The sequence below is a fragment of the Octopus bimaculoides genome, chromosome 3 (genome assembly GCF_046866305.1).
Source record: "Octopus bimaculoides isolate indiv1 chromosome 3, ASM4686630v1, whole genome shotgun sequence".
Lineage (NCBI taxonomy): Eukaryota > Metazoa > Mollusca > Cephalopoda > Octopoda > Octopodidae > Octopus > Octopus bimaculoides.
This window is the reverse complement of record NC_142930.1, coordinates 20,364,574-20,389,147: the sequence shown is the minus strand read 5'-3', so window position 1 is coordinate 20,389,147 and position 24,574 is coordinate 20,364,574. Positions and strand designations below refer to the sequence as shown.

Sequence of the window (24,574 nt, the reverse complement as noted above, 5' to 3'; positions counted from 1 at the left end):
AACAGTTGCTTCATCACATACCGAAGTTCAGAAATAGGAGCTAAAAAGCTGAGACTCCAACAGATAGCATTACCTGTAACTCACAAAGGCAAAACAAGAAGAAAAACAATGAAAACTAACCAGTCGAAGTTAATCATAAACGCGTTCCTGGATTAGGAGCGATAACACTCCATTTCCTTCATCGGTATGATATTCTAGTTGTAAATTCGACGGTGCTAGCAAATTGTGCATGCATGAACGAGTGAACATCATGCATCGGCACAACCTGGAAGCACATCCGAACCCACATAGGCCAGCCAGTCCACTATTCCTCCTCAAGAAATTACCATGTGCGTCACAAGCAATACGGCATAAAATTTGCTGTTTACTATCAGGGAGTGAATAATTATTACAATTAAAAGGGTAAAGGTTTATCAATTTATTTATTTATTAATAAATTAACAATTAATAATTTTACCAAGCCCTTCGGTATGTAAACACCATTATCGGTGGAGAACTTATTTAAAAGTTCTTATACATTTATAAACATAATTAAGGGATCAGCAAATAGTTGCTTCACCACATACCGAAGTTCAGAAATAGCAGCTAAAAAACTGAGACTCCAACAGATAGCATTACCTGTAACTCACAAAGGCAAAACAAGAAGAAAAACAATGAAAACTAACCAGTCGAAGTTACACCGTCGAATTTACAACTAGAATATCATACCGATGAAGGAAATGGAGTGTTATCGCTCCTAATCCAGGAACGCGTTTATGATTAACTTCGACTGGTTAGTTTTCATTGTTTTTCTTCTTGTTTTGCCTTTGTGAGTTACAGGTAATGCTATCTGTTGGAGTCTCAGCTTTTTAGCTGCTATTTCTGAACTTCGGTATGTGGTGAAGCAACTATTTGCTGATTCCTTAATTATGTTTATCGACATATATATATATATATATATATATATATATATATATATATATATATATATATATATATGAATATATATATAATTTACATATCTGTAATTTACATGTGACAATTATTCGGTAGCCATGTTAAAACACCGAGTTTTGGATGTCTGAGCGGAAACCCACGCCGCCATCTCTTCAGTTACCTGGCCATCAAAAATATGCTATATAAATGACCGTTAAACAAAGGGAAATTACTGTGTAAAAATGTCCATAGTAATCGCGCTAACAATAGTTAGCGAGCTAACAATGCATCTAATCTGTAAGTTTGTTGCGTGATATGTATGTGTGTGTGTGTTCAAGATCTAATTTGCGAGTTTGTTGTGCAACATAGATAGATAGATAGATAGATAGATAGATAGATAGATAGATAGATAGATAGATAGATAGATAGATAGATAGATAGATAGATAGTTAGATAGATACACGCACGTGCATTAAAAAATTACACATAGAAAAATTAAAGCTATTAAATGATATCACGGAGCTTCAAATATCAGGTGACATATGCAAAATTCAGGCAATATTTTACAAAACACACTATACTGTTATCAGGAAGGACTTCCTAATGATTTCGTATTTAATTATAACATGACATCAAACGCATGTAGATATATTTGTCTTGCCGTCAGCTAATACTAGACAAGGCTTGTTGCTCGAATCGAACTCACGAACCGGAAGCCACGAGTCTATAACATCATTCATTGTAATATGAACAATTCGTTATCGAACTTTTATGATATGATCAATAACAATGAAAACAGAAATATATTTCTAAATGTTTTTGTTGTTTAGAACAAAGAATATAGATAAAATAGTAGTCCAAACGAATGATTTCGCAAAACCATATTGCCTTACACTCATACACACTCATACATGCGCTTATTCACACATATACATATATTTACACTCTCAAACACACACGTTCACATACATGCTTCACAAATAATAGGAAATATATAGATATATGCAAATATAGAACTGTATATGCAAATATATATTTGCGTTTGTCTGTGTGCACGTGCATATATATATGAACACAAAGAGAGAAGGAGAGGGAGACAAAGACAAACAGTGGGAAAATTAGATAGCTAAATACAGAGATAGGTATAGATGTAAATATCTATATGAAAACACATACAGGTACACATATTAGTGGGTATATGGCAGTGTGTGTGTGTGTGTGTGTGTGTGTGTGTGTGTGTGCATAAGTCCCTTTGTTAACACGTGCACACACACACACACACACACACACACATATGATTGTGAGTGTTTTTGCGTCTATGTACGCGCTTCTATGTATAATACGAGAGCATGTACTTAAGTGAGTTTATGAGTTTAGATCATTTCCAAAATGTAATATTTATAGTTTAGGAAAGCCTTTGATAACTTTGTGACTGTAGCGTTGTACTATAAATATTAACTGCAAATCTGTTTCTATAAAGTGGAACAGAAGTAATAATATGCAATCTGTATTGATAGTTTCAGCAGAAGGTCATTTCTGGAATTGTATGTTATAATTTCCCGGGTGATTATCTGTCAAAGCGTATGTTTAGACAATCTAAATTTCCGAAACAAGGTCAAAGCAAAAATGTCATATAGTTACACCTCATTAATGCGCACACACACGCACGCATGCTGGCACACACCTACGTACACACACGTATACATACATACATACATACATACATACACCTGTATGTATGTATATATATATATATATATATATATATATATTATATATACATACATATATACATATATATAGTGTGAAGTGAAATCGTTCATAGGGTTAAACAGCATGAATGTGAATGATTATGTTACAGGGTGATGTACTGAATGCCGTATGCAATAAACTGTTACGTTATTGAAATTACTTTTTAAATTTGGAAAAGAAAACAATATACATTTCAAGATAAGCTATGTTCCCGCCCCATTGAAATCTATTCGATGAAACTTTAGGGGGAAAAATGTGAATAGTTGTAAATGAGTTATTAGTCAGAAAGATATATAAATTTTACGTAGAGAGATAAGCAAATAGGTAATTTGGTATAAAAAAAGAAAGAATAGAATTATAGTTGGCCAGAATTGTATTGCTTTATGTACTCCTCTGTACATTGTATAATTGATTCATTGAAGTCTGGAAACTATAATGTAACATTATATCTATTGGATAGTCTTACAGTGAATTACCAAATAATTCATGATAAGAACTGTATCCTGCTTACAGCTAGTTATTAGCGAAATTACACTCACTCACGACCTTTCCACATCCTTTTTGCTACTTTGTTTCTCAAACCTCCATCCCACCAAACGCACACACAAACACACACCATAAACTAAAATAAAGTGTGCATTTACTTATTAACTATGTTTTCATCATCAAAAATGACCAGAATAGGTATAAATACAATGATTATAAAATAATATTAGGTATTTATGGTCGAGCAAACATTTGAGTTATATCTGGACTATTCTGATCTACAGAATTATAGTTTCCAACTACGAGGCAATGTTTTCTCCAAATCTGTATAGTGAACTCCTACACCGATTGCCGGCTTTTACTTTATAGGCATGGCGTTAAATATAGAGATTGGAAAAATATTAGGAGATTAACTAACATTATTCGCTGAAGAAAGAAAGAGCCGAATAAATAAACATTTGTAAGACTTGAAACAAATGAACTTCAAGTTCAAATATACTGTGGTTGTTGGTTATTCATAAGTGTTTGATGGCAGTTAATTAACTCCATGTACGTCAGTGTGCCTAAGTTTCGGTAAGGTATCTAATCTTCAATGAAATATAAGCTAGACAGTCATCATTGAGGGCCGAATATATAATCATATAGCTACTACTACTACTACTACTACAATCTGTTACAAGAAAAATTCTTGAAGCTTCACGAGAACTGTTGTCACCAAATCTTTGGATAACATACATGCTAATTAAATTAGCATGCAATAGCTTCTGTATAATAATAATAATAACAATAATCATAATAATAATAATAATAATAATAATAATAATAATAATAATAATAATAATAATAATAATAAGAAGAAGAAGAAGAAGAAGAAGAAGAAGAAGAAGAAGAAGAAGAAGAAGAAGAAGAAGAAGAAGAAGAAGAAGAAGAAGAAAAAGAAGAAAAAGTAGAAGAAGAGGAAGGTTGTCTTGGTTATTTTGTTCAATAGCATTTCACTATTAGCTTATTAAAACAAAATACAAATTCTTTATGTGTTTTAAGGAAAAGAAAGGTTATATCTATATCTCTCTATCTATCTAGCTACCTCTCTCTTTATATATATATATATATATATATATATATATATATATATATATATATATATATATATATATATATATATATATAGTGTAGTATATTGCCACTTAAGTGTGGCTGACCCCAGGAAGACATCTCCTCCAGCTGGCTTATCGACACACGACTGTGTCCTGTTTGCCAAGGGAAGTTATCCCTCTCACCACGATCTGCAGCACGAACGGATCCGGATTTCAGGGTTATTTCCCTTCGTCGGCGTTCGATAGCTACTGACCTTGGCGAGAGAGACAAAAACCTGGCAATCTTATATCTTCTTTTCCAGTGAAATTCTTCACTGATATCGAAAAGGTGAAAACAAGCAATGTTAATTCTCTAAATGAAGTATTAACAGTAACTGCACGATAAAGTGTAGTATATTGCCACTTAAGTGTGGCTGACCCCTAGGGGTGGATGTTACTGTTGCTTTTAGCCCCAGGAGGACATCTCCTCCAGCTGGCTTATCGACGCACGACTGTGTCCTGTTTGCCAAGGGAAGTTATCCCTCTCACCACGATCTGCAGCACGATCTTTTAGCCTGGAGCACCGCCTTTAGTCGAGCAAATCGACTCCAGGAATTATTCTTTGGCAGCCTAGTACTTATTCTATCGGTCTGTTTTGCCGAACCGCTAAGTTACGGGGATGTAAACACACCACCATCGGTTGTCAGGCGATGTTGGGGGGACAAACACAGACACACAAACATATACACACACATACATATATATATATATAAATATATATATATATATATATATATATATATATATATATACATATATATATATACATATATATATATACATATATATATATATATATATATATATATATATATATATATATATATATATATATATATATATATATATATATATATATATATATATATATACATATATACGACGAGCTTCTTTCAGTTTCCGTCTACCAAATCCACTCACAAGGCTTTGGTCGACTCGAGGCTATAGTAGAAGACACTTGTCCAAGGTCCCACGCAGTGGGAATGAACTCGGAACCATGTGGCTGGTAAGCAAGCTACTTACCACACAGCCACGCCTGCGCCTATATATATATTAAAGATAAACAAGAATAAAAATCCTTCTTTCTTAAAATTGGGTGTGCATTAATTTACATATTTCAGTGTTTTGAAAAAAATCTTATCAAAAATAAGTATAAAATATGTGTAAAGAGAAGAGAGCTATTAACAAAATTAAATTAAAATTAAAATTAAGAATAACATTCATAGTGTACTGTTCTTTCTTCTTACATAAGCACGTGGTCCTTTCGTTCTGGAGGCATGGCAAGTTCAACTCATATATATATATATATATACATATACTTATATATATCCATCACTCAATGTATCTCTCTAGTATATAATTGTGAATATATGCATATACATATGTGTGTGTGTGTATATATATATATATATATATATATATACACACACACTAGTAGGTGAACACACGCAAGAAATGGGTATTCGGCACATTTAGTAGGAGTAACATAGCCATAACACCATATGGCCTTCCTTAGCGAATAGCAGTCCATCTTCCGGTAGCCGTTAGGGACCGAATCAAATTATTTTAAATAACATACACACACACACACATACTCTCTCTCTCTCTCTCTCACACACACACACACACACACACACACACACACACACACACACACACACGAACGCACATACGTAAATTAAAGACACGATATTTTGAAAGCTCTAATGCCAATACTGTAAATCTTTGTGTGTGTGTGTGTGCATGTGTGCATCTTCGAATACAACGTATATAGAAAGTAGGACTGGTACTTTGCAGAGAGCTTACAGTAGCCAAAGAATGAATAATTCCTTCTAATTTCTCTCCTCAATTTAAAGGGTAAACTGATTTATGAAGCCCTGTCAAGAAAAATATCAATATCCAAGCAGTGAATAAAACCATATACATACCAATGCACAAAGTATGTGACGCTGAACCCCTAATTTACTTTGAGCAGGCCCAAATAATTTGGAATAAAGAGGAAGAAAAGATAGCGAAGTTCTCGATTGAACTGTTAAATACATCTGGATCAGTTCCTTAAGTGCAAATACACAAAGTGTTGTTTTGTTTTGTTTCGGTTTTTTTTTTTATTCCAAGATGTCTGAACATCTAATGTGGTATATTTCATGAGCATTGATGTGGTTTACCACCGTTGAAGCCCTTGTGAACTCAAATTTAGAGAAGATGGAGCAATATTATGGGACAACTAAAAGTTACCACTTATACCATATATCACCGTTTATTGTGTATAAAATAGCATTATAAAAATAACAGCATGTATTAATATTTGTTGATTCTAAAGAGCGTCAGACAAAACACTCAACTGTATTAAGTTATAAGTTACGTTTTGAATTCTGGAGTCGACTTTGCCTTTTATGCATTCTGTAGTCTATAAAATAATCACCAAACAATTACTGGGATCGATAGGAATCAACTACACAGCTCCTGCTTCCACCACTTCCATCTCCTTTAAAATGGGCTGATCTCTGCCTATAGTAGAGAACAGTATTTTAATATCAGATGAGTGGACGTGGAGATTAAATTGTCGGCATAAAAAGAAAACCTGAAGCAAAAATGTGGATATAATTCTTTTGTGTTCACTTTTCTTTTACATTTATTTTCTGCAAATAATCAAATAAATGGTAACAGTGAGTATGATAAAGTAGATGATAACTTTATGCGGAAACCGGATATATGAATATGATCAGATTTGGAACGAAATATAGTCAAATGAATTACACCCGCCACATACACTTACGTACAAACAATCACATACATATCCAAGTATAAATGAATACATACACACACACACACACACACCCACACCCACACACACACACACACACACACACACACACACACCACACACACACACACACACACACACATATATATATATATATATATATATATATATAGGCACATATACATAGATATACATACAAAGATATATATATACACATACACACATTGTTCTATCTCTCTTCCTATGTGTGTGTATGTATATGCATTTGAACGCTTAGTCTTTAACATCGCGTATATCAAATGAAATACTAAGAAGATGCGGGTCGCCAGTAAAAGTTAATGAATCAAGCTTTGTCTCTTCCTAACTCTATATATCTCAATATTTCACCATAACTCTCTGTGCCTCTTTTTGTCGTGCTTTTTTTTCTTTTACTCTTTCCTTATCTATACTTTCTATATCTGCATTACTCAGTGTAATTACAATAAAGCAAACAGACAAAGCCAGCTGAGTGACACATTCCAAATTTAGAAGTGGGGGGAAAAAGACAATTACTACAGCAATATAATTTTCCGCTATTGTAACGGTGATATATTATCTTCAATCTCAGTTTCGTCATGTTTGTATGTATGCTTGAATATGAATATAAATACATATATGCGTATGTACGTATCTATGTATTATATACTTGAATGTATATATCGAGAAAGAGGGAGGGGGTAGAGAGAGAAAGAAAAAGGAGGGAAAGAGAGAAATAGTAAGGAGAAGTAGGAAAGAAAAGTAATTAGAAATGATGCTAAAACTCTTCGTTGATGCTACTCCGAATTATGCGAGTATTTCCGCTAACAAAGACATGCTTAAAACTTTGATGAAGCTAATAGAGTAAATTCAACTGAATACACACATACACACACAAACGTACGCATATATAAATGAATATCTACATGAATACACAGAATTATGTGTTTGTATGCAAGCACACACACAGGCATACATATTCATGATCATAAGTAAATATGGCCTATGTACACGCGTGATAATGTGTGTGCATGTGTGTGTGTGTTTTTTCTGTGTGTAAGCCTACGCGAGAGAGAAGAAAATACAAGAAATTGAAAATAAGCTTGAAGTCCTTAAGATATTTTATTTACCTTTACATTAACAGTTTAACAATTTCTTGTCTTTTCAGGCGTTGTAAGTCAAATACTTTTGATATTAAAACAGTGAAACCGGTGAAGTACATACAAAATTTGTTTTCGTAAAAACTACAACTACATTTTCAATTTCTTTTGTTCATATTTTTCTTCAAAGTTATCTTTTGTGTGTCTGTGTGTGTGTTATGTATGTGTATATATATATATATATATATATATATATATATATATATATATATATATATATATATATATCTGTGTGTGTGTGTGTGTGTGTGTGTGTGTGTGTGTGTGTGTGTGTGTGTGTGTGTGTGTGTGTGTGTACGAGTTATCCTGACTAAATAACCCGTCGACTCATTCAAGCTGCCAAAGGCTCACTTGCTTTGGCTGAATCATTAAGATGTCGAAGAGAACTTCTTTACGTTGTGTGTTCAAATTTCTCCGACGTCATCTTTTCTTATTACCTTTACCAAATCCTTAAATGAAGAAGTAGTAAAGTGCTGAGGCCAATATAATCTAGTAATTACGTCCCCACAAATTTCTGGCCTTGTGCATATATCAAAATTTATTAGGAATTGAAGTTTCTTGAAATTAATTATAAACAAACATACGTGCGCACATCTCTTTTACTCTTTTACTTGTTTCAGTCATTTGACTGCGGCCATGCTGGAGCACCGCCTTTAGTCGAGCAAATCGACCCCAGGACTTATTCATGGGAAGCCTAGTTCTTATTCTATCGGTCTCTTTTGCCGAACCACTAGATTACGGGGACGTAAACACACCAGCATCGGTTGTCAAGCGATGTTGGGGGACAAACACAGACACACAAATACACACACACACACACACACACACACACACACACACACATATATATACATATACATATATACGTCGGGCTTCTTTCAGTTTCCGTCTACGAAATCCACTCACAAGGCTTTGGTTGGCCCGAGGCTATAGTAGAAGACACTTGCCCAAGGTGCCACGCAGTGGAACTGAACCCGGAACCATGTGGTTCGTAAGCAAGCTACTTACAACACAGCCACTCCTACACCTATATGCTTATCTATATATGCTTCTCACAGCATTTATATATTTTGATCTGTTTATATATATATTTAGTGTGAGTTGCTTTGTCCTAAGCCTAACATACAAGACATATAAAATGTATACTTTATCAAATAGTTGATATAACTCAACGTTCCACAGTAAATGTCACGTAAATACATATATAGGAGTATTTAGGCTCGCTACAGGAACCGTTACAAGTTTCTATATCGTGCCCTCAAAACTTTAAGTCGCATAGGGCCAAATCAAACCGTTTTAAATAATGATATAACTCCTACTAAATGTGTTGAGTTCCCCTTTCTTTAGTTTGTGCACTCACTTGTATATGTATGTGTATGTTTGTGTATATATGTGTGTGTGCGCGTGTGCATGAGTTTGTGTATGTGTGTGTTTGTGTACGTATGTGCGTGCTTTTTGTATTTATGTATTATAAAGCAGATGTTCACGTTCATGCCATTATCATCATCGTCATCACCACCATCATCACTATCATCTGCAGCAGCAGCAATAACACAAAGGCGTTCGATAAGCAGAGTTAGTGAACTGCCAATATTAACTTCATCGTTCATCCCTATCAGCTGGATAATTAGATTTAACGATCATTTCCTAGGAAAAATTAACTTAACAGTCCTCCCTATTCCCGAATTTTTGTTCTTTTATCATTACTATCATCACTACTGCTGTGGTTGCCACCGTAGAGTATGTGCTTGTTCTCGGTAATCCATGACCGAATCTCGCTTTCAATACACAGCTGAAGTGACAATTATTTTACTTGATGACATTGAGAAGTCATATATGAAATATAACGCCTTTGAGACTATTCAAATATATTGTAACATCTTTCTACATTCATTGTTCTCATGACACAAACATGGTGTTGTGCTTTGGGGATTGACATTTTGAAGGAAAAGTTGTTATCAGAGAATTAGTTATGTAGCGTTTTAAGACATTTCGAATATGATTACTATCAACAAATTTGTGACCCTATGTTTTCGGTGAAACGGATATTTAATCTGGTTTCAATTCCAATTTGTTACATTTTTCTCTTTCAGTGCTCATAAAATCCGAATTCCATTGTTTTACGAATCAGAGATACAATGGTAATATAAGAAATAAAATCGTTTTATTCTATTTCCTTGAGATTTAAACTAAAGTAATATTCGGTATAAGAGATAAAGCTGGTCGAGATGAAATTGTATTATGCGTGCGGATCAAAATGTCATCTCCTAACAATACTTAACATTTAATCACACATTCCAACTATCTATTTAATACATATAATACAGGACTATAGTTATATCCTATGACCTGTACGACACTATAAATATATAGTCGACTGAATGGACAAAATATATTATTATTAGTTATCTCACTGGCATGTTGCTGAAAATTTGGTAATTCTGACGGGAAATAAATGCTTTGAACTTTTAATCCAAAAAGGAAAGAAATCACTTAATTCAATAAGCAAAGCATTACGTTTCAGTAAAACATAAAAAAATTGGTTGATGTTGTCAGCTCGAATGTTTGTAGAGTTGTGACTGTAGAATATGTGTCAGGAAGTGGGATCTAGAAGATCTTGGTCTTGCGATGGAAGGAGTGAATTTTAGTGTGAATTCTAGGTGTAAATTTTTAGCAAGGACGACACTAGTAAGCAAAGAAGGTATACCTAATAAACTCAAGCAAGAGTGGTACACATTTTGCGCTTTCACCTTACAATGCCTCCATAAAATCTTAAAAAACTCAAAATATCATTAACGTAAAGGGAGTCCTAGAGTAGATTAAATGTACTATCAGCGATTTTGTGTAAGTGGAACCCTTGACCTAGACTTCGTTATCACAGAACAGTTAGAATTATTTGTTTTTATTTTACTGTTTGCATAAATAGGCTTAAAGCTACAAAATTAATCAGTGGCTGAATTAGAGATCGTTTAACTGTCACACTTGTTTTAATTGACATATATTTTAGTTAGAACCAGTGGCCTTATGTCCTTTCATGAAAAAGGCAACGTCTTACTCTGTAGCGAACTATATTAAGTTCACAACATAATACTTTTCCAGTAGAAAATGACAATGAATTCAAGTAAGTGGGTCGTCAAATATTATGTAGGCACCCCCCCCCCCCCTCCAAAAAAAAATCTCATGAAATCCACTACCTTAAGCATTTTACTCCGAAGTCGTTAATGAGTTACTGCATCATCATTGAAGACTTGGTGTACCTTATCTAAAGCAAATTAGATATCATCTTATGAAGAAATTCATTTCGCAATTGCGCTACTATATGATCGTCATCACTATGCAAAGCTTTAGGTAAAAGCTTCCAAACAAAACCTTGAGTCACCAAACCCTTGTGAATATTTGGTAGACAGAAACTGTATGGAATGGAGTGCTCCAGTTTTGGGGAGGCAGATTTAATCAAACACTATTTAAAACCACCATCTGAATCGTATGTTTCGCTACGCCTACTCTTGCAAGCACTTAAACCAAGCAGATCGCCGATTTGAGGATAATTTCCTTCTTTCTCAACTTCTTCACAACAGAAGCGGTGGCTCCGATAAAACTCCTCTCATGAAAAACTTCATGAAAAAACTTATTTCAGGAAATCATTTTAAAAAATCAGTCTTGCAGAATCCTGATCTTTTACAGCTCTAAATGTAATATAAGATGAGCTTAATCCTACAACCCAATGAAACATTGGATAGATCCTATGTACAACTATATGGCAATCAAACATACAACCAACCAACTCTCACTATTTCTTTTGGCATATTATCAATTTAGCCGTCGAAGTATTTTAGGGAGTGGTGCTTCTTGGTTAAAACATTTAATATAGATTAATGTAGGTTATGTTGCTATCAATAATTCCAAACAGATATGTAGATTTCGTGATTAAACTAAATGTCACAGTGGAATCGACAACCCTGAAAACAAAATCTATATCCTTTGTTAAGTTAACATTAACGCTTGCTTGAATGTGATTATCAATGATGCATCTGAAATCGATCAAAATTTCGTCAGATAACGCCTAAACTCTGAATAGATTTCGGAAGTTTCTGATTTAACGTTGCACATGTCACATGCTTCTTTAGTCCCATAATAACTCCACCATAAGACGAACTTGTGACTTCTAACTTGTACTGAGTGCTTTCTTCACTTTGGGTAACTATGAACGTCAGTATAGAAAAAACACATCATTACAATTACTTTCATTTTAATCATATTGAAACATTTCCATGAGTCATAGCAAATGTGTAAATGAAAAGGTGTTTAGGGGAAATTATTTTAGATTATTACGATGGCTTTGTTTTAATCTTAGGTAGTCATCTATGACACACAAGATTATGCCATCTATCATTGACTAATTATGCCTTGATTTAGATAAGCAATATTTTTTATACAATTTCAGCTCAACCCTCCAAGAAGTTTCAGTAACAATATATTGTTATAGCGATATATTACCTTGCAGTTCGAAACCTCCCGGGCGTTTCAAGTGGAATGAAAAAAAAAAACATGTTTTGTTGCAATTATACCGTTCAATAAAACGACTTACCCCCTGGTCAACCAGCAGCAATCAATTATGGGATTCTCATCATTTACATATGTCACTAACGCAATTAGCCGTCTTCTCTCTTTGCATTTTCGACCACTACTATAGTGATCTCTGTTCTTTAACTGGATATCATAGTAGCACATCTGCTGAGGCATTCAAAATTCAAACGTCTTTTATACTCTCTTCGCCCATACTATATCTATCACAATACTATATTCCATAGTAACTGTTATGCACTAACACCAACATCCTCATTATGTCAACACTCCGGAATCGTTCATCCAACTAAATATTTGGAAATATTCAGGAGGAAGTGTAATAAGTTCGATCTCACCGTTCCATGAGCACTCCCCATCTTTGAGATGCAACTAATATAAAAGTGAGTGATTGCAAAACCTTCCCCTCTTCCTATTTGCTCTCAACTATAATTTTCTTAGACTTAAAATATTCCAACACAGCGGCTTCTTAAAACAACTTAAGGACTTATATACAACCTTTTAAAAGATAGGGAATACAGGTAAACATGTCCTAAATTAACGATAAATTGATATGTCAATATGAAGAAAGTGTGATGTAAGTGTTACTTTCTGTTTGTGCCTAAGATCTGACATTTATACTTTTCACTGTTTGTTTATGTAATTCATTTATTCAATTATTTGTTCAGTTATTTGCTGATTTCTTACCTTCTGAATTATTTCTCGTCCTTGATGCCATATATGTCGGTATCAGGGGGCCTTCGAACCCCCCGTCGGCCCCCGAGTTCTCGTGAAGGTGTATCCCAGCCAGAGTAGCGAACTGCAAGAAGGGAAGTAAGCCACTGGTTACTGGGTGGGGTTGAATCGGTGGCAGCCCGACGAGGCAAACATCTTCTGCTTGCAGACGTCAGACACTCATGTTCAATTCATACAGTGCCGACTACATGTTGAAATTGCATATATATATTCTACTAAGCGTATGTGCACACCGAAGAACGTTAGAGATTGTTAAGTGACATACACATACACAGCTATAAACATGCATATAGCATTTTTTATTGTTATAATTTTTTGTTAAGCTTTCTATTTACGATTCATGCTTGTAAACGTTTAAAGCAGAATTAGTAAGATTAATAAAAGCATTAGCTAATACCATTGACATATTGAAGACGTGATAAAGACACAATAAACAGAAGCAACTAATATCAGTGATATTATCAGTAACATGGGCGTACGAAGAGTGTACAAGACAATACAGCATATATTAAATCTTTAGTGTGAAAACTTCTATAGTTATATATTTTCTCAGTTATTGTTGTCATCTATTTACGTGAATTTATATATATACATATATATATATATATATATATATATATATATATATATATATATATATGTGTGTGTGTGTGTGTGTGTGTGTGTGTGTGTGTGTGTGTGTGTATATGTATGTATGTATGTATGTATATATATATATATATATATATATATATATATATATATATATATATATATGTATATATATGTATATATATGTATATATATATGTATGTATATATATATATATATATATATATATATATATATATATATATATTAATGTATTTCATAAATACTTGAAAGCCACAATATGTAACGATGTAATGAGTAGACAACAAACTATTAAGAAGTTAAAACAAAGCATATTTGCTTTATATCTACCACATTTAGATGCTGGTACATAGACAAAACACAAAGGTAAGAGAAATATAAAATCCATTGACTCAACTTCAATATATTACTGTTACTTATTTTGTCAAATATAAGAGGGTGAAAGACAAAATGAATCGGGTTAGTAGATGAAAGGAGAGTCACAATACTCCGTTGGTAATTGACGTTTTTTTTATTCTTGTGGGACGAAAGGCAATGGAAAATGCGCTGATGTAAAAAATAACCGATATCGGAAAGTTCAATCGATAGAAATCTGGACAAAATTCTTTACACAATTTTAGCTACTTTGCCTTTAAGATCTGAGTTCATATCCCTCCGGTAGTAAATTTAGCTTTCGTATTCTAGGATCTATACACTAACTTCCTATCATGTTCCGGGATCAATTTAATTGACCGTTCACACCGCTAGAAGTTGAGTAAGTAATTGTCGGGGCAGAATAATCGATTGAACTGACTATAATAAATGGATGATACATATGCTATTTCTTGATCGGTTATTGATTGCAGTATCATTTGAACGCAGAACAGTTCTTTGTGTAACCAAACACGTAACAACATTTAGATTGGTTGTTTATTGTTAATGCTACTTAAGTGCCTTAATAAATTATTATTATTATTATTATTATTATTATTATTATTATTATTATTATTATTATTATTATTATTATTATTATTATTATCATTATTATTATACGTATACTTATTTAGGGAAAGGGAAACGTGTTTAGATAATTCTTCGACAGCTAATTTAATAACTGAAGTAGGATACCCAGGGATGATACATAATTCAGTACGTAATGTAAATCCAACCTCCATTAGAGTTGTGATGATGAACGATGGTGATGATGATGACTGAAAATGGTGCATTAAATATAATAAAAAACGTAAATAGAAATATATTTTTAAAAAACATACCAGGATTTAGAATATCGGTTCATACAGTCCAATATATACCCATATTTGACATAATCTACATTCTACGCAAGAATATCAATTCGCAAACCCACCTCAAACACAGATTTTCTACATAAACTCTTAGCTAATAAAATAGCACAACTCATACAGCACATGTTCCACACAAGAAACAAACGAAATGCTGAAGTAATACAAGAAACTAAACGTATCCCACAGTAAAAAAGTGAGAGAGAAAGAACAGACGTAACATACAAACATCACCCCGAAAGACAAATAATGCGAACGAACTAACGGCGAAATCTCTTACATAGTTGCTCACACTACTAGAAATAGCTACTTAACACATTATACCATACAATCTTAGAAGTGAATCGCTTTCGCAATGTGGTTCTGGGATCTTTGCATACAGGGAGAAAGATGGGATATTCATGAAAGGAATACTTTTGATAACAGGCTTCATTGAGTTCAACCACAACAACAACATGGTGATTCAATAAAATATTGCATGAAGCTGTTAACAATAATAATAATAATAATAATAATAATAATAATAATAATAATGATGATGATGATGATGATGATGATGATGATGATGATGATGATGATGTTGATGATGATAACCACCTCACCAGACATTAATATTGCCTGTGGTATCATTCAAAGTGACTCATTATCACCATTACTATTCTGCCTCGTTCTCTTCCCTTTATCCACGCAACTGAATAATGCTAACAGAGGATATAAGATCTTTGACTATAAAATTAATCATCTTCTCTATATGGATGATCTGAAACTGTTTGCTAAAAACGACAAAGAACCAAAAGGGCTCCTGAATACTGTCAACGAATTCAGCTTTGAGATAGGTATGGAATTCTGACTTGATAATAAATGTGCAAAAGCTACTTTTAAGGCAGGGAAGTTCATAAAGGCAGAAAACATAGAATTTGATACTACCACAGCTATTCGAAACCAAGACCAATCCGAAGTATACAAATATCTGGGAACCAATGAAGGTGATGGTATCCAGCACTCTAAAATGAAAAAGAAGACCCGCAAGGAATACTACCGAAGGAATACTACCAAGGGGTAAGAATGCAACCGCAAGGAATGCTACCGCAGGATGAGAATGGTCCTAAGCTCAGAAGTAAATGCTACTAACAAAATTATTGTGACCAATTCTTTGGTCATACCAGTAACCACATATAGCTTCAGTACCATTAAGCGGAGTCTCACTGACATGCAGAATATGGATACATAGATCCGTAAAACAAAATCCTAACAATGGCTGTGAATCTCAGGACTGACAGCAGAAACTGAAGGATTTTTAATTGTAGCAAAAGATTGAAGCCTTCCGACCAGAAATCACCAAAACCACGTTATGAAAAGAAATACAAGTAACTGCAGAATATGTGGTGATGGAGAAGAAACAATAAATCGTATTGTCTCTGGCTGCCCAGTGCTGGGTAAGAAGGAATATTTTCACAGACACGACAGTGTTGGGACCTGTATACAGTGGAAGCTATGCCAACGTTATGGAATAACAACAGAAACATAGATGATATAGACACAACCCAGAAAATGGGAAAGCAACCATACACTAGGATATGTCAATACACACAATACTGCTTGGAACTGCTCGAATACTCCGGAAAGTGCTCGAAAAATAAGAGGTGTAGTGAACAGCTGATACAGTAGAACATCTCCAGCGTTAGGAGCTATGCAAAAGCAATAATAACTTTATACAGTTACATAAAAATAAAGCTACAGGCATCAAATGCGCAGCTGTCCCAGAAATGATTATTTAGTTATAATATTCTCAACGAGGCACATACTGAATTAGCAAAAGATAGACAAGAAAATAGAAAAATAGGATTTACATCAGCCACAATACGAAGAGATTATATTTACCACATATACCGGGTAAAATTGATGATGAGGCTTCTGAAACTAGACAATTAATACAAAATATCTACTGTAGAACTAGAAAAAGGCGCCCAGTAAAGAATAATTAATATAAGTATCTAAGAAGTACGAAAAAACACACAAAAAAACACCTTAAGGAAGATGAAAATATAGACTGATGCAGTAGACATTTGTGATGTGAAACAAAATAAATTTAAAAAAAAACAAATAATTATGGTGAAAGTAGAGCAATAGAATGTCATGCTAACATGATGAAAAGCGCTCCTACATGGCCAATATCTAGGAGAGGGGTTATATAAAAGTTAAGTAGAGAAATACTTCAGAATCGGCTGATTAGTGCAATGCTCAAAATAAATAACCAAATCATTTCCATTAGAAACAACTAAAAGTATTTAATGAAACAGAATGCAATAAACAGGAAATAATAAAGTAGATGTCAACATATTTAATAAAGTAAGCTATGAAATTTTAATGAAGCACACTTCAACTGTCGTGATGAGAGGAAGACACTCTCTTAATGATCAAATCCAGACACCCGGATTTTGAATTAAGATTAAATTGAAATAATCGACGTTGGAGAGTGAAATAACTCTGGACATGTTCTTACATTATTAGACTTAGTAACAGTCTATTTCTGCTAAATCTGAGACGACTTATGAAATATAGAGGATTAAAATTAATTGAAAATAGAATACGGAGGGGAAGGACTTTTATCAATGGAAGTTGAAAGAAAGAATTAACGCATTGTTTGTAGTTCTCTTATAATTAGTAAACGAGAATACTCTGCAGGAATTATCACAGCTGGAAACTTCGTCCATGGACATTACACCAGCATTATAAAATTCTGACAGTCTGTTCATCGTATAAAGAAATATAAGCCTCTGATAATGGAAAGCTGATCATACTCTGGGATATGGCAATCAATAGATGTGGAGATTAAAGAAAACGTGTAGAATTTTTTCAAAAACTATTGGGAAAAGAAATGCCTCCTCATCGAAGGATCTTCCTCAATAGACAATAATATATTACAGACAGTAATAGAGAAATTATCCAGACACAAAGATTTAGAAACAGAGATCACGAAAATGTTGGAATTTTATACAAAAACATACCTTATCGTAGTATGTGGTTAGAAGATTTGGAAATGATTAAAAGAAGGCGCAGAAATATATGTGCCTTTACGTTCCAGTAACCTAATATTCCGGAAAAGGAAGATGCCGAACTTAAAACTACAGTAAGAGTCAATATGGATAATCATATCCTTAAGACTGTGCCACAGCATGGCCTCTATTAGATGACTAACGTTCCTGAAAAGGAAGACACCAAAAATAAAACTACAGTAAGAGTCGATTTGAATTATTAAAGCCTTAAGACTGTGCCACAGTATGGCCACTTTTAGATGACTGAAACACCTAAAAAAGTTAAAGAATAAAAGAAGATAAGTTCTACACAGTCTCTGCTTCATATAATGTAACCCAAACAACAGGCAATCGTCACCATCAACACTAAGTATAACACGTACAGAAACTGCTCACCAATCCATATGACTGACCCTTTTGCAGTACTGCAATCCAATTAAACATAAAAATAAAACTTTAAACAACAATACAACCAACGTCCGTAACAAAGCAGAGTTGGTGTAACATTAATATGACGCCACAGCGAATGAGTTAATCTCCCTCGACGTTATTCGACATCCAGATTAACTTCACGAAATTAACTTCACGCAATGTAAGACATAAGCTCCGGACCAGCTGAGAAGAAAGTATTGATTAAAGAATTGTAAAAGTGAGTTGAAGCCATTTCATTTCACCTAATAATATTTCCAAATCGGAGATGTTTTCAATACACCCCTTCACAGAAATTAATTTTTGCTTTTACTACAAAAGATCTATTGATATTGGGAGTGACTTATATATCACATCAAAATTTCCAACAGGGTATAACAAGAATCCTTTCAGAACCTAAATGAGGTAGCGACACATTTTTGATTTGTATCTCTTGTATTCCTACTGAGTCTTAATTCACAAATACCATTGAAGAATTTATGAAGCCAATAGAGTTTCATTTCCTATTCACTATAAAAATTGACACCTTTTGGCAAAGAAATAAAACAAAATTTCATATAAATATATCACAAATAGAAAAAGAAAATAAAACATTGTTATAAAAGGAAAAATTGTGTATCTTTCTAACAATGTCTGAGATTCACAATTATTGTAATTCCAAGATGGTAATTACATGACAAATAATACCCAGTTATTAGTGATTGAAAGAATAGTAATAATCGAAACAGTGTTACACTCAAATTGAGAGAAATTGCATAATTAGTTCGTATTGTTAAAAACAGTAGGAATTGTTCCGATTTGGGTATAATTCATTTCGTTACATATTGTTATTTACGAAACGAAGAGAAAACGAAAAGAGGAAGAAAGAAAAGAACTGATGCTGCCAGAAGTTAGACTCACATCTTTTCCTACGCACACATTTGTTTTTAATATACATAAATATGTGTGTGTGTGTGTGTGTGTGTGTGTGTGTGCATGTGTGTGAGACGTGCGTGTGTTCGCGCGCATGTGTGTGAGTACATACTTATAATACCTGTGTGTTTATATATGTACGTGTGTGTGTATTTATATGTATATACATATATTCGTGTGTATATCTGTATGTATATATGTATGAATATATATATATATATATATATATATATATATATATATATGTATATATATATATATATATATATATATATATATATATATATATATATATATATATATATATATATATATATATATATATATATATATATATATATATATATATATATATATGTATGTATATATATATATATATATATATATATATATATATATATATATATATAGTGATATATATATATGATAGTGGATTTTCATCGATGAGTTCTTAAACATTGGTTATTTTCCCTAAAACTATATATATATATATATATATATATATACATATATACACATCTCTCTCTATTCATATGTATGCATATATATATATGTATATATATATATGCAGATCGAGGTGAGAGGGATAACTTCCCTTGGCAAACAGGACACAGTCGTGTGTCGATAAGCCAGCTGGAGGAGATGTCCTCCTGGGGCTAAAAGCAACAGTAACATCCACCCCTAGGGGTCAGCCACACTTAAGTGGCAATATACTACACTTTATCGTGCAGTTACTGTTAATACTTCATTTAGAGAATTAACATTGCTTATTTTCACCTTTTCGATATCAGTGAAGAATTTCACTGGAAAAGAAGATATAAGATTGCCAGGTTTTTGTCTCTCTCACCAAGGTCAGCAGCTATCGGACGCCGACGAAGGGAAATAACCCTGAAATCCGGATACGTTCGTGCTGCAGATCGAGGTGAGAGGGATAACTTCCCTTGGCAAACAGGACACAGTCGTGTGTCGATAAGCCAGCTGGAGGAGATGTCCTCCTGGGGCTAAAAGCAACAGTGACATCCACCCCTAGGGGTCAGCCACACTTAAGTGGCAATATACTACACTATATATCTATATATATATATATATATATATATATATATTATGTATACGACTATTTCAATGTACATATGTCTGAGGAACATGTCTTTATGTGCCAATGCTTGTGGTATGTTTCTGTATATGTGTATGAGGTGTGTGTGTGTATGTGTGTGTGTGTGTGTGTGTGTGTGTGTGTGTGTGTGCGTGCGTGTGTGTCTGTATGTGCATGTTCGTGAATGTGTATGTCTACGAAATATTGCGTGATACCGTTATTTAAGTACTATGAATCAGTCATGTTTAGCAACCTTATTGAATTATTCAACGAAATATCTTACTCTTTTTGAAAAAAAAAAATTACAACAAAAATAGCAGGAATAATTGAATGTTGCTGGCGATTCTAGATCTTCTAGATCTTTCTTCTGATAGGTATGGAATTTAGTTTATGGATTAGCTATCTGATATTGTCTGATAAATGATTAATGACCCTCTTCCCGACATTTTTTTATCGTTTGTGGAATCGGAAAGTTCTTGCTAGTGGAATCGGGAAAAAAATTGTGCCAGAATAATGTCTCCGTAGTGAATGCTTCTCATCAAGTCTCTGGTCATGGTGTGTTACGCTCACACTTTAGCTAAATCTGAATAGCTGTAAAGAGGTCCTAAGAATTCATACATGCAGAAACTTCTCATCGTGACTAGCAATCTTAACACATTGCAAATCATACCCTTTCACGAGTCCGAAGACCAAGTTTTATAGGAAATTTATTAGAGAGGTATAGGGGAAGTAAAGTATCACTGTTTACACTTTCCTTATTTCCACAACTACTAATCAAAAAGCTAATTCAAACTGGGTGGGATTTAAAACGTAATTAAAGATGACTGATAGCAAATACATTTCAAGATACAATCGGCATTGTACAATCTCTACCAGTTCAGTAACATCTGATAGAGTTATATAAGGACACGTGTTTGGGCAGCTCAGAGTAATAATACACCCATTTGTGTCATAGCGTCAGAAAAAGAAAAAAATCTGAGCTGTATATGTGTGTGTGTGTGTGTGTGTGTGTGTGTGTGTGAGTGTGTGTGTGTGCGCGTGTGTGTGTGTGTATGTGTGTGTGTGCGTGCGTGTGTTCATTGATAGTCCCCAGTACCTACAAACACTACAGGAACGCACATACACTCACATATACAAACATTCTCTTCTTTTACTTGGTTCAGGAGATTACAGCTATAGGCTTGATGAGCATACGTTTACACATTGTTATATATACATACCTCGATACATGCATACATACATACAAAAATATAGATACAAGCCATCATTGGAAATGGCACAATACCTAAAACTTTCAAAAAGTTTAACATAAGTATTTATGCACATGTCTAGACTTGCAAATTTATGTATGAATATATATATACTTACGACAAAATATACAGATTTGCATATATATATATTAAGACCCAATACTTGCACACATACACACAACCACGCATAAGTACCCTGCTGCTGTTGAAATTCCAGTGACGGAGCCTGGGATCTAAGTTACAAACCGGTATTTTCTCCAATAGCAAGAATTCTAGAAATTGAGCTTAACACAGCCAAACACGCATGCTAGCTGACAAGGCGTTTGTGAGATAATGTTTTAAGGGTCGGCAGCTTGGCACGAAATATTTAAACAATTTTATAAGAACCTTAAAATGATATATGTAACGGGTACTTTACACCAAAGAAAAAATTACATACGAGATAGCACACGCATATAAAAACACATAAAGGCAATAATAATTATTATTATTATTACTATCATCGAGTGAGGGAGGGGTGCATGCCATGAAAGTGACACTGGGGTAAAATATACGAAGCTTCGTATAGCCATTATGACTACCCGTCTGATAAGGGTACACCAGGCACATGCATCACAACCATATGTGCGCGACATGGTGATCTCATATCAAGATAAACAGCGCATGACCTTGCAGGTGGGGTTCAGTTAGAATTTTCATCAGGTCGAGTACCCCATCCTGCTCAAAAGGTCCCTGAATAAGGGTTGTTTAAGGATGTTCAACGAAACACCCATGTTCCTAGAGGTGAATTATTCAAACCCCAAAGAATTCCTCTCAACACATGGTTACGATGCTTCCCCACTACTTCTGCTCGTGATCAGAGATGCACATATCGCCAGTCTCTAAGGGATATGCTCAACTGGTTATTGTCAAGCAAGTGACAAGTAAATCTGTGGTATTGATTAGAATATTTGCTGTAGCACATTTTTTTATACTAAGACAAAACATATACATGATGACACTTCCAATCAGTTGAGGTTAGAAGCTATGAGAGCCAGTGGTTGGTACGCATCATCATCATCATCATCATCATCATCATCATCATCATCATTATTATTATTATTATTATTGTTCAGTAGTTTTATTTTTATAACGTGCTTTCACTTCACTACCAAGCGCAGCTCTGTGCGCCTTGGGTATGTGCTGTGGTTTGCTGTGGTGCTCTTATGGTTACTGTATTGAAAGTGTTTTGCGTAGAATGTGTGCAGTACCCAGCAGTGCAATTTTCTGTATGTTATATATATGTGTAAGTCCTGGTGTTTTTGTTATGTATTTGTCTGAATATTTTTTTATTATACCTAAGGCACCTACTATGATAGGAATTGTTTCTGATTTTAGATTCCACATTCGAGTTATCTCTATTTCCCGGTCTTTGTATTTTCAAAGTTGTTGTTGTTGTTGTTGTTGTTGTTGTTGTTGTTGTTGTTGTTGTTGTTGTTGTTGTTGTTGTTGTTGTTGTTGTTGTTGTTGTTGTTGTTGTTGTTGTTGTTGTTGTTATTATTATTATTATTATTATTATTATTATTATTATTATTATTATTATTATTATTATTATTATTATTATTATTATTAAGGCAGTGAACTGGCAGAATCGTTAGCACGCCGGGATAAATGCTTAGCGGTATTTCGCCTGTCTGTACGTTCTGAGTTCAAATTCCGCCGAAGTCTACGTTGCCTTTCATCCTCTCGGTGTCCATAAAAAGTACCAAAATTCCAGGCTTTGTGCCTATAGTAGAAAGGATTATTATTGTTGTTGTTGTTGTTGTTGGTGGTGGTGGTGGTGGTTTATTTGACATTATTGTTGTTGCTGTTGTTTTCTTTTTTGCGATAAACAGACACCTTTAAGAAAAATCCCGACACGTGGAATAGTGCCAATTCACTTGGGATTATTTTCGCAACAAATGATTTTAAGACATTTCACTGCCTATTGCATTTCCTAAGGATGAAACATAATTGTTTCCCTCGGGTATCTTTTCTATTTCATAATATTATAATTATTATTTACTCATGATTTAATATGGCTTTTTCCAGTGGGTTGGGAAGTGGTACAAACCACTAATGTGGTAGCAAAGGATACTACCAGCAAATACTTTGTTGTAAAAGATTCCAAAGATTAGTTAAGAATAGAGATATAAAGGAGAGCAAGAGGGAAAATGTATTACAATTGAAACTGCAAAGTAGGGAACTCCGACATGAAATGAAAAATCGTAGCCATGGGTTTTTAATAGCAAAATTGTAAACGGATTAGCAAATACAATAATACTTTAATATCAGAAAAATGTTAAGTTTCGCTCTATAACAAGGCGGTAAATTTGAATATATGTGGTGGTAGGGGTATCTATTGAATGCCTCAGTTATGAAAAGGAAAGTCGACCCGAAG

The 24,574-nt window shown here is 33.8% G+C and overlaps 1 protein-coding gene across 2 annotated transcripts in view; it reads right to left on the bottom strand.

The window, feature by feature from the left end:
- Positions 1-24,574, bottom strand: part of LOC106878504 (lens fiber major intrinsic protein) — an 866,292-nt gene that overhangs the window by 14,122 nt on the left and 827,596 nt on the right. The window contains exon 5 of one of the 2 annotated variants that reach the window (XM_089348665.1): positions 13,497-13,608. The exons of the other annotated variant lie outside the window; for it this stretch is intronic. Within the exon in view, the coding sequence (XP_089204791.1) occupies positions 13,505-13,608 (104 nt within the window). The 3' untranslated portion in view covers positions 13,497-13,504. The remainder of the gene's footprint in view (positions 1-13,496; positions 13,609-24,574) is intronic. 2 annotated transcript variants of the gene reach the window in all.